Below are 12,200 nucleotides of genomic sequence, written 5' to 3'. Positions count from 1 at the left end.
GGGAGCCAGAACAGCTGCGCTTTGCAGGAATCTGTTTCTCAAGGTACTTCAAGGAAGGATTTGACAGTGCCATGCACAGCTGGAAGAACATTGCAATAATTAAATAAAACCCCCTCCTGCAAATGGGGCAGCTGGATTGATTAGGAGGACATGGGAAGTGGCAAGACAATGCATGGATATTTGGGTTCTGCAGAGGACGTGGCACAATGTTTGCAGGGGAAAGTGCGAGCATTGGCACACCTGGGGACCCAATCCTCAGATATGGGTAGAATTCTATGAATTGTTGACTGCCTGTCTCTGTTCAGGCACAGCCCATAAATGTCACCCGCATTAATCCTTTACCAGCTGACACTATCCTTGTTTTGCAGTGAGCGCGCAAGCATGAGGCAGGGACTCTGCATTTCGTTTTGTAATATGCCTCTCCCAGTAGATTGATAGAAAGCTTACCTAGCTTTCAAAGAGGAATGAACAAATTCATGGATCAGAGGTCTATCATGGCCCTTTTGGTTGTGTCAGGGGCCATGGCTCAACCTTGGCTCAGTAGTAAAGATTACTGAAATATACTAATTACAGTAGTAAAGAATGTGCTTTTCCTGCACTGGTTCGCCATTTGCCTGCTGGAGGTGGGAGATCTCCTGCTCCCATCTCCTGTTGCCTGCTGGTACTCCAGAAGTCAGCAGGAGGGCAAAAAATAAAAATCACCAATGGCATGATGTCACTTCCAGGGAAACCCAGAACTGATGTCTTGCCACTCTAGAAATCACCAGAAACTTTATGGTAAAACCATAGAGTTCCCAGTAATTCCCAGAGTGGTGTTATATCACTTCTGAGTCCCCCCCCCCCCATGTCCCTACCCACCTGGACTCCTGCTGCTTGCAAATGGTTGGTTGGCAACCCTATGCCTGCAGAAGGTTATTTCTCCATTGAACCTTGGACAATATTCAGGAACTCAGGCTGGTTTAAGCAAAGAAACTTAAGCACAGCCTGAGCCAAGTCTGCACTTGTAAATAAGAGGTCCAGAATGAGCAAACAGCTTGCAAGCTCAGACTTCAGTAGGATTCATTCAAAGCATGCCAAGTGCAGAACATCACACAGACCAGGATTCTAATCTACACTTCAGTGCTGGCTTATCAATATTTATCAGTTCATCCAATTTTGATGACCCAAAGAACTGCACTCAGTTTGGAGCCAGAATCTTTCACTTCCCAACCATGCATCAGGAGAGGAAGGGGGAGCCTACAAACTCAAAAGACTTTATTTATTATTATTTTTATTAAGAGGAAACTGGGCTCTTGGCAAACGGCTGGAAACAACGCTCTTCTCCTAAAGATTAAAAAAATGAATCTCATTTGTATATATCATTTCCATAAAGTTTGTCTATGAATGAGCACAGTAAAAGAAAACAAAAAAAGAAAAGAAAAATTAACTTTCAGCGTGGGAGAAAGCTCCACTGCTATGTCTCAAAACTGCCAGAAAGCCAACAATAGCAACAGAATTTGAAAATACCAGGAGGGTTTTGTATTGTGTTTCTAATACATGGCTGAAAGAGAAGCTCATAGAAAGACTTGATAGGCCAAATAGAAAATTACTGTGTCTAAAAATGTTGGGTAACAGGCAAAACCAAAAGAAATATCTGTAACAAAGAGCAAGAATCATGTGTGAAAGAATAAATTAGGTACAGAGGTCCAAAAGGGTTCTAAATAAGCTGAGAACAAGGAAGATGAATGAGTGGAAGGTGGAAGTAGCCAAGAACTCTGAATAAGTCTTCATTTTAACATTGAACTGGTGTACGCTTGTCATCCTGCTAGAAAAACCTGGGTGTTTCCTGGATTGCAAATCTGCCCAGTATCTGCTCAGAGCATTTGTTCAGCTAGTCCAGATTGCTAGATTTCATTGCTTTTTAAATTAAGTTTCTAGCTCTTAGTGTTTTCAGAGAACCAAGGGAATACCTGCGTGCAGGGCTTTTTTTCTGGGAAAAGAGGTGGTGGAGCTCAGGGGGTTGCCAGCACAGGAGGCAACTCTTGGCGGGAGGTGGTGCCCCTGGTACCACATGTGCGCACCCAAAGTGCACGCATGCTCCCAAGGCCAATGACATCACTTTGGGTCAGCTGGAACAAGGGTGGAGTTTTTAAAATTTAAATCACCCTTGGCGAAAATGGTCACATGGCTGGTGGCCCCACCCCTGAGCGGAGCGGAGGGCAATCTCAACTCCCCTCTGTCTGGAGATCGGGGGGGCGGGGCCACCAGCCATGTGACCATTTTCAAGAGGTTCCAGAACTCTATTCCACCACGTTCCAGCTGAAAAAAAGCCCTGCCTGCATGAATAGTCTGCCTAATTTCTAATGGGCCAGAATTAAAGCAATGCAGGATGTGGTATGTTTGAGTTCATCTTGCCCTCCAACAATTTACAGATGAAAATAAGAGCATGGGTAGTCTTATCTCTGCGTAGTCCTTAAACTTTCATTGTATTATTCATTGCTGAACACTCTGCTTCTTTTGTTTTATAGCCACTCTTGTATGTATGTATGTATGTATGTATGTGTGTATGTATGTATGTATGTATGTATGTATGTATGTATGTATGTATGTATGTATGTATGTATGTATGTATGTATGTATGTATGTATGTATGTATTTTAAAGAAATTATTCCTTTCCTGTAACAGCACATGTCAACCCGTTAGCAACATTTTTAAAAGGCATCCCCATCATCTCTCTGCAAAACGAAACAGGGATAGATTTTTCCAGGGATACGTACCAGAAAATATGGACCCTTCCCTGCAAACAGAGACCGTTGAGATAGTCTAATTGTGATTTGCGCCTTCCTTCCACTTTTAGGCTTTGAATTGCTCTACCAGCCAGAGGTGGTGAGGCTTTACCTCTCGATTCTCACCGAAAGTCAAAATTTCAACACTCTGGAAGCAGCAGCGGGTGCGTTGCAGAACCTCAGCGCTGGAAACTGGACCGTGAGTAACATTTGTCCCGTTTGAATGAAGTTAGAAACAGGGAGGAGAAGCTCATGAGAAATTATGGAGTGGTGATAGAAAGGAGACATTTGGAGATTTCTTCCACTCCCCTACCCAGATTTTCCCTCTAGGGTTTTCTAAATTCTCAAGAGCTTGAGTGGACTAATTTCCCCAACTCTCTTTATCTTTCCCTCTTTCCTTTATCTGATTATCAAACTTCTGAGATCATCAGGATATCCCGTCTTCCACCAGCCTCGCCTGTGACGTTCCAAGACTAGGAAATGGCTGAGATTCTGGTTTAATTGCACAGCAAACTCTTGAGTTTAACAGCCACATTTCAGGCAGGAAGCCCACATCAGTCGCCACCTTCACCTGCCTCAACCAAGGTCCCAAGTCCTCTCCCAGGTTCCTTCCTAGGGTTGCCAGCTCCAAGTTGGGAAATTCCTGGAGATCTGGGGGGGTGAAACCTGGAGAAACCTGGAGAAAGTGGGGTTTGGGGAGGGAAAGGACCTTGGCATGGCATAATTCCATAGAGTCCACCCCCAAAAGTAGCCATTTTCTCCAGGTGAACTGATCTCTGTGGCCTGGAGACCAGTTGTAATTCCGGGAGATCTCCAGCCACTACCTGGAGGCTGTAAAGCTCAAGACAACTCTGAGGTAGTAATATTACTGCAAAATGAAATAAGAAATATGTTGAATTTAATAAAGTGCTAAGTGCAACCGTGTTGTGTCACAATCGATTAAAACAATATCATAAATATTTCATATGCCACATCTCATGAATAACATTCAAAAATAGTTAAGATACACAGAGCTAGCAGCAATATAGCCATCTATGTAGTTCATGCAGTGTCTATTCAGACAGTACTTCATACAGTGTCTGTACAGGCAGTAGCACAACTGGTGAAGAGTCCATAATACATATGAAGAGGCAATGACGATGGAAGGCAACCTGGAACTGGAACTTTTTTCGAGGACCACCAGGAGTTGGTCAGATAGAAAACGACCTTGAGCTGAATCTCACACCAAGAACAGCCCTACAGGTCTAAGCCAGCAATTTCCAATCCCCGTTTTGTGCTGGAACTTCCTCATGGGCACAGTGTGTAATCTCTTCCAGCCTCTCACATTCACATCACACAGTTGGTAGGAGCCGACGGGACAATGTCGTGATATTACTACATCCGAGTTGTCTTGAGCTTTACAGTTTGTATATCGGAGGGACCCCCTTTGGTTAGTCACTACCTGGAGGCTGGCAACCCTAGCCCTTCCTAAGGTTGCCTCTAGCCAATTCACTCTTACTGCAACTTTAAGCCCTAGAAGAGCTGGGCAGCTGGTGTCTTAAGTGATGCCGCCTCCTGTATTCCTAGCCAGGACTGCTACTTCCCTGGCTTTGGGGAGAATCTGGTCCCTCCAGATTGCAGAAACAGCCTAGCAGGTAGGCCCAAAGGGCCTTCCTGCTTATGCCACATATCTAACTCCCCAGTTTCTCCTGCTGCAATGTTTTATCTAAGAGCCAAGCTACAAGTGACGCCTGACACAGGTTGGACACTTGTCAGCTTCCCTCAAGTTTTGATGGGAAATGTAGGCATCCTGGTCTTGCAGCTGTAATGGAGAGCCACACTGTAAAACCAGGACTCCTACATTTCCCATCAAAACTTGAGGGAAGCTGACAAGCGTCCAACCTGTGTAAGGCGTCACTTGTAGCTTGGCTCTAACTCTTCCTCCTCATGCCAGTTACTGTCTCAGTGGGCTTAAACTGGAGTAACTCTGCTTAGGATTTCACGGCTAATCACTCTTGAGGCTTGGTCCTGCTTTTTCCTTCTCTTGACTGAGCTGCTGCTTCCCTTGGAACTGCCCCCATGTTCCCCCCTGACCCAGAAAGTGACACTAACATTCCATACTTTCTGAATCTTGTTCGTGCCATTGGAAGGGACCTTTTTCTTTCTGGTTAATTCACCACGTTATATTTTTCTTTGTACCCAGGAAATCTCACAAGCCCTTACATTGTCCCTGACTGGGTTGGATCTTGTTGCTGTTGTGATTAGCACAACCCACCACTTTGCTGTTAGATAGCGCAATGTGGCTGGGGCGTCCTTCCCAAAAGGAACGATGTTGTGGGATGGGTAATGTGGAAGGCAAAGAACTTGTTTCATGAAATACACTACTCACTAAGCAAGGTTGTATGTCATTGCTTTTACATACAATGGCCGAAGAATTTGTTGTTAGAGAAATTGGCTGCTGTTACCAAAATTTGTGTGAATCTTCCGTGCGAAGGTCTCAGAAGGGACTTTGCTATGATAACACTGGGGAATTTTAATAAGGTTGCCAAGTCCTTGTTGGGAAATTCCTGGAGATTTGAGGGGTGGAGCCTGGGGAGGGTGGAGCCTGGAGAGGGTGGGGTCCTCAGCTGGGTATAATGCCAAATAATCCAACTTCCAAGACAGCCATTTTCTCCAGGGGAACTGATTTTTGTCCCCTGGAGACCAGTAGTAATTCTGGGAGATCTCCAGCCACCACCTGGAGACTGGCAACCATATGAGGAGTTTGGAGGTGAGAGGTGTGGGATTCTGTTATCCAAGAGGAGGTGCTATATGTTTAGCCTCTTGAAGATCTTTTAAAAATCATACTCTATAAACTCTAACTTTCCACTTGGATGCTTTCTGAATGTGTGCTTTTTCCTTCCTCCTGGTCAGTGGTCCACATACATCCGGGCAACCGTGCGGAAAGAGAGAGGCTTGCCTGTCCTGGTGGAACTCCTTCAGTCAGATTCAGACAAAGTGGTGAGGGCGGTGTCCATTGCTCTGCGGAATCTCTCCATGGATCGCCGCAATAAAGATCTCATAGGTATTTTCTGAACATCGTCCAAAGCAAATCAGCAGGTCCCTCGAATGAGAGATGGCAATGTGCTGGGGACCTATTCATACCATAAGTATTGAAATGGAAAAGCTTGATAAAGGGGGGATGTGGCCCAGTGGTAGAACGTGTGCTTTGCATGCAGAAGGACCCAGGTTCAGATCTTGACATCTCCAGGACGGAGAGGGAGGAAAGCATCTCGGATTATTGAGAAAGACCTTACTGTGTTAGATAGCCCATTGGTCTGACATAAGGCAGCCTCAAGAGTCTTCCTTGTTGGTCTGTCTGGTTTATTTATAGTTCCTTCTAACCCTGCAGTTGACATCCCTCTCGTCCAAAGTTCAAGACCAAACTCATCAGGAAACATCTTAACTGGAAGCACGTTGCACCCTAATTTCAGAAGAGGTCACTATATCCATGAGCTCTCATTCCACATACAGAAGTTTTGTCTCGGTGTCCCTGAGAATCAAAACTGTGAAACAGCTGAGAGTTTTTTCCTGCCGAATAGTGAAATTTTGCATTTGGAGTGTTAGGACCTTTGTTTCCTGGCGGTGTCGGTAATGCTGTTTATTGTTCCCTGTTCAGAGGAAAGCAAAGCGATGCAGGTTAGCATTTTTCAGCCCTGCAGGACTGTTCCAAGGCTGCCTCGAGTGTGCATGCATTAGTATTAATGTGTGGCCTCAGTAACAGTTCCCTGGTGCCTGTTTGACAAAGGCCTTAAAATGTAATATATGAGGGCTGTGAAATTTGCTGTAAAGGATGTAAACTCTTCCTGATGCCCGTAATGTCTGCTTTTCTGCATAATCTACTCGTTCTCAGAGATGAGTTCTCAAGTGCTTACAAACACAATGCCAGTGTTCACTACTACTGTCTGTTGTATTTATTGGGACGGACAGTGGCATGAGAGAGTCCAATTTTCTTAGATCTCAGAAGCTAAGCAGAGCCGGTACTAGATGGGGAACCACCAAGGAAGACTCTGTAGAGGAAGGCAATGGCAAACCACCTCTGCTTCTCACATGCCTTGACAGCCCCTTGCTGGGGTCCTCGTAAGTCATTTGTGACTTGACAGCACATAACATATGTATTATAGTATATTTCTTTATTTAGAACTGCATCTGGATAAAATGTGCCCTGCTCTGTTCTTCCACAACGCTCTGTTGTTGTAAACCTGTTTAAAAATCAACGTGTAAAAAAGTTTTTAAAAAATAAAAAAAAACACCAATATCATGTTGAGATAGTAGTTCAGTGAAAATAGTCATAGCAGCGTATTTCAAAGACAGCAGGATAACCGTTCATCAGGCTCATAGGCAAATAAGAGCAACTTAACAGGATACCTCAACACCAGTGCCGTATGAATAGAAAGGGTATTCCATAACTGGGGTTAGGCATAAGGGGCTGTCTTGAGTCCCAAGCTAGATGTGTTAGTGGTGGCAGACATGTTTGTTTCATCACATGACCAGCCCATTCACGTGCAAAACGAGCCTGATTTTAGAATCAAAAGGGACATGGAGTGAGGGAAGCTGAGCCCTCTTCCAGTTTGTCTCCATTGGCTCCTTCCTAGTGCAGAAACTGAGATGGGAGCAAAATATGGATCCCAGGTCCCCCTGTTGGGGTGGGGGATCCCCCACTCCCAGCCTCTGCCCCTCCCAGTCACCTGGCTGTGGGGTAGCAGGAGAACGGGCCTCCTGGGCGTACTCCCAGGAGTGCAACGACGTCACCCAGGAGTAATGTCATCGCACCACCCCGAGAGCACGTCCACACTTCGTAGCAGGCTGATTTCAGCCAAGGAGCACGCAAGGAGCAAATAGAAGGTGAGTGCCAGGTCTACCCCCTCCTGCTGGGAGGTAAGGGGACCTGGCAACGTTAGAGCAAAAGCAGTTTTGGGTGACAGACTACAAAGAGTTAAACTGAGGAAGGGGGCTGCTGCTTTCACTTGCATGTCCCTTTCGATGTTAAAATCAGAGCTCATCCCTTGCTTTATGTGTGTACAGGACAGATTGTTGATTAAGCAAGCATAATTGGCACCATCTTTTTTAGTTTGGTCCCTCTGCCGATCCAGGCTATTGGTCCACCTAGCCCAGTACCACCTACTCTCTTAACAGCTTTCAAAGCCTGCAGGCCAAAGTTTTCTAAGTAAATTTTTTACTTAATGTCGTTTTCCTTGTTCAGGCACAATCACAAGAAACCACAGTTGTAAATATGCTGGAACCAGTTAATTGGGTCAAGGAGCGCCCAACCATTAGGGACTGCTCCCGACGGGAGAATGGCAACGGGTTTGCCAGGCTAGGTTCCCCGTTTCGCTGAACACCCGCTTCTTCAAAAGCCTTCGTGAATTTGCCTGAAACCATATATACATACAATAAATATACCATTTACACAACAGTTTGTAACACAACTGCGGTTTCTTGTGATTGTGCCTGAACAAGGAAAATGACATTAAGTAAAAAATATTATATTTTGCAGTACAACGGTCTGTGTGGCTTTGCCTTGCTTTTTTCTTCAATTAGAGACTGTTCCCCTGTTGGTGACTCTGATACCCCCAAAGTTTTCTAAGCCCTGCCCCCTGGCATCCTTTAAATAAAAATATTGGGGGCTGCAACTAGGAGCTCCTACATCCCGGGCCAGCGCTGTTCCGCACATAAAGATCCGATTGGGACTAATCAGAGAACTCTCTGTCCTGCAGGTAGCTATGCCATGGGCGAACTGGTGCGAAATTTGCCTAGCAGGCAGCAACGATCTTCTAAAAACCTGGAAGAAGATACAGTGGTGGCAGTTCTGAATACCATCCATGAAATCATTACTGACAGTTCGGAAAATGCCAGGTCCCTGATCCAGACGCAAGGCATCCAGAAGCTGGTTGCTATCAGCAAATCGAGGTTAGTTTTTAGCACTTCTCCCATTCAGTAAAGGAAAAGCCGAGCAGAACCTGTAGTGGGCAGCAGCCTTTTTCTATACTATTATTTATGTAATTTATTTATTGCATCACAGCCTGCTGCAGCACAGTGGTTAAGTGGTTGGGATGCAAGTCAGTGCTCTGCTGGTTCAAATCCCACTACTGCCATGAGCTGTGCAGGTGGCCTTGGGTCAGCCACTCCTCTCAGTCTCAGCTCCCCAGCTGTATTGTACAGATAACATTGATCATGTTCACTTCTCTAAGTGGGGCACTGATCTGTCTAGAAGAAAGGTATATAAGCACAGTCACTATTATTATCCTCCCCCCCCCCCCGCCAGGACAAAGAGTAAAGCTGAAATGGTCCAGAGACCAACTTCTGAACCAAACTTTAAAGGAATGCAGTTCAAAGCACCTTAGATGACTGGGAGCTGCCACCATAGTGGTTAAGTGGTTGGGCTGCAAATCAGTGCTCTGTTGGTTCAACTCCCACTACTGCCATGAGCTCCACAGATGGCCTTGAGTAAACCACCCCTCTCAGCCCCAGATAATAATAATAACAACCAGGGGCCATTTCATAGTTAAAGAGCTGGAGGAACTCATTACCATAACTCATTAGTATAACTCATTAGCACATGCCATGCCCCTTGACATCACCAGAAGTGTGTCATTAGCATAACTGATTGGCATATGCCACACCCCCTGACCTCACCTGTCCTGGCTGTTTTGGACCCAATCCTGGCCATTCAGGGCCGAAATTGGGCCCAAAATGGCAAAAAGGGGCTGAAAAGGGTCAAAAAGGGGCCCAAAATAGTCAGGGTCGGGCCGCTGCTGAGCGGGAAAGTGATCCACCACCCGTTAGAGGCCCGATCCAGGCCGTTTCGACCCCAATCCAGGCCGAAACGGGCCCAAATGGCCAAGAGTCAGGTGGGCGGGGCCACCTGCCATGTGACCTCTTTGGGGAACTGCTGGAACTGCGTTCCTGTGTGTTCCCCCTCAAAATGAGCCCTAATAACAACACTGGTTTTGTTCACTGCTCTGAGTGAGCATTAATCTGTGCAGAAGGGTGGCACATCAGTACACTGTTGTTATTGTTTCCCTCTTTGTGGAATTCAGGCAGATCCCAGGAGGTTCCCCAACCAGGCACTGATGAGATCCCTGCACTCTTGAACTTCAGCAAGGTTGCTGGATTAGGTTGAGTACCCTCCAGGTGTACCCTAAAACCTTTGCAGTGTGGTATATGCACCTCTGCTCCTTTCAGCTGTGCCACGTTGAAGCTCCTGAAGCACTTGTCAGAACAGTGTATCGTAAATCAGGGCCTTTAATAGGTTGAGTTGACTTCAGAGATAAGATCAATAGAATAAAAACAATCCATCATCTCGGGGCGGATTCCCTCGCTGCCTGCACAATTCCTCAGCGCTGGGCGTGCATTTCTCAGGCATCATCATTTAAAGGAATCCAGACATTTATTGGCAAAGGGGGAAATGCTTGTCCTCCCTTGCAACCGTTCCGTTATACGATAAGACTGTTAACAAAAACAAGCAAAATGGTGGCCGACTGGAGTGATCTCAAGGAGGCAGGTGATAATATCTCAAATCACCTTCCTTTAGGAGCCACAACAGCTTTAGGGAGGAGCTGCCATTTGTAAATTACCCAAAAGGCCGGATATTCAGCCACTCCAATATCAGCTTAGCGCCATACTTCACACTTAGCAGACTTTATTGTTGTTGTTGTTATTGTTAGTCCACCTTTCCTACTGAGATCCAAGGCAGATTACGCAGTGCAACTGAAAATACAATATACGCAACAGCTAGGGCATAGCCAAAACAAATTGGATCCAATGTAGACATTTATTTATTGTTCCCAAAGCAAGATATAAAATGTAATGAAACAATATAATTAAAATCTTTATGTGACAGGAAAAAAAAGAGTCCATGGTAAAAAAAAAAATGAACCAGCCTCTGAAAGGCCTAAATGAGCAAATGGCTCTTTTAGGGCCCCAAGTAACCTCGAAAATCCCACATTGAACCAACTGCAGCTCAAACCTGATTCCATGATCAGGAGGCCAGTATAGAAAATGCTTTCTCAAACATGGTTACTTCTCAGGAAATAATAGCAAATCATTTGAAACTGACCTCAGTGAGTTGAAAGGGATATATAGGAGAAGGTGCTCTTTCAGGTATTCACTAGAACTGTGGATTTAGCCCAGAAAATCTGGAAATATGAAGTTTAGGGTTGTGGCAGGTTTAAGAAGGTTGATCTGTGTAACTCTTTCTTAGGGCCAGTTCATACAATTGCATATGAGGTTGTGACTGTCATACAGGCATTAGATAATGTCCACAGCCACCATTCACACAACTGGGAAGGATGTTGTACACTGCCTAGATAATTCTGTCAGGTACTGAAAGTTAACATATGACAGACATGGTTGTGGGGCTGATTTCTAGAGGGAAAAAATCAGATATAGATGAAGAGGCTTGTACATTTGTGATGAGTTATATAGGCAGGGCTTTTTTTCAGCTGGAACGTGGTGGAAAGGAGTTCCGGAACCTCTTGAAAATGGTCACATGGCTGGTGACCCCGCCCCCTGATCTCCAGCCAGAGGGGAGTTTAGATTGCCCTCTGCACTGCGGCATGGAGGGCAATCTAAACTCTCCTCTGTCTGGAGATCAGGGGGCGGGGCCACCAGCCATGTGACCATTTTCTCCGAGGGAAACCCACTGAGTTCCACCACCTTTGTTCCCAGAAAAAATGCCCTGTATATAGGCAACAGTCTTAAATGTCCTTTGCCTTCTAACCTTTGTTTTTCTTTTCCCCCAACCACACCAAATCAGCCAATCTTCCCGCGAAACCAAGGCAGCCTCCCATGTTCTTCAGATGACCTGGAGTTACAAAGAACTACGGGGTGTTTTGCAGAAGGAGGGCTGGACCAAATCCCATTTCCAGGTGACGGAAATGCAGGGTTTCCTAGTTGAGAAGGGTAGTCAGAGCCAGGGGCGGGGCAAGCTCACTATATTTTGGCCTCTGTGATGTTAACAGCTTGTATGTAAAGACAAAGGGTTGGCTCTCAGAGATCCGGTTTCTTGCACAAAGAGTGTCTTGCATCGGAGGAAGGATCCTTCAGGAAGAAAGATCTAACCCAGAGTACATTTTTTTTTGCTCACATGCACACACTTTCAGTTCTGGGACAAGGAACCACTGACTCCATAAAGAGAACAAATTGTTCTACTATGTGTTCATACATGCCCTGACTTGGATAGCCAGGCAAGCCTGATCCAATTGGATCTTGGAACCGAAGCAGGGTCAAACTTGGATAGTAATTGGATGGGCGACCTTCAAGGAAGTCCAGCATTGCTATGCAGAGACAGGCAATGGCAAACCACCTCTTTTGGTCTCTTGCCTTGAAAACCCCAGCAGGGATCACCATAAATTGGCTATGACTGGACAGCAGTTTCCACCACCATGTTCATACATATACGAGGTGGTGGGAGA

At 45.6% G+C, this 12,200-nt stretch overlaps 1 protein-coding gene across 3 annotated transcripts in view; it reads left to right on the top strand.

Moving 5' to 3' along the window:
* ARVCF (ARVCF delta catenin family member) overlaps positions 1 to 12,200 on the top strand; it is a 376,032-nt gene that overhangs the window by 342,477 nt on the left and 21,355 nt on the right. For all 3 annotated transcript variants that reach the window (XM_054996344.1, XM_054996345.1, XM_054996343.1), the window contains exons 9-12: positions 2,838 to 2,965; positions 5,659 to 5,809; positions 8,502 to 8,694; positions 11,543 to 11,654. In XM_054996344.1, the coding sequence (XP_054852319.1) occupies positions 2,838 to 2,965; positions 5,659 to 5,809; positions 8,502 to 8,694; positions 11,543 to 11,654 (584 nt within the window). The remainder of the gene's footprint in view (positions 1 to 2,837; positions 2,966 to 5,658; positions 5,810 to 8,501; positions 8,695 to 11,542; positions 11,655 to 12,200) is intronic.

The sequence above is a fragment of the Eublepharis macularius genome, chromosome 13 (genome assembly GCF_028583425.1).
Source record: "Eublepharis macularius isolate TG4126 chromosome 13, MPM_Emac_v1.0, whole genome shotgun sequence".
NCBI classification, from domain to species: Eukaryota; Metazoa; Chordata; class Lepidosauria; order Squamata; family Eublepharidae; genus Eublepharis; species Eublepharis macularius.
This window is presented reverse-complemented; position numbering and strand designations above follow the sequence as displayed.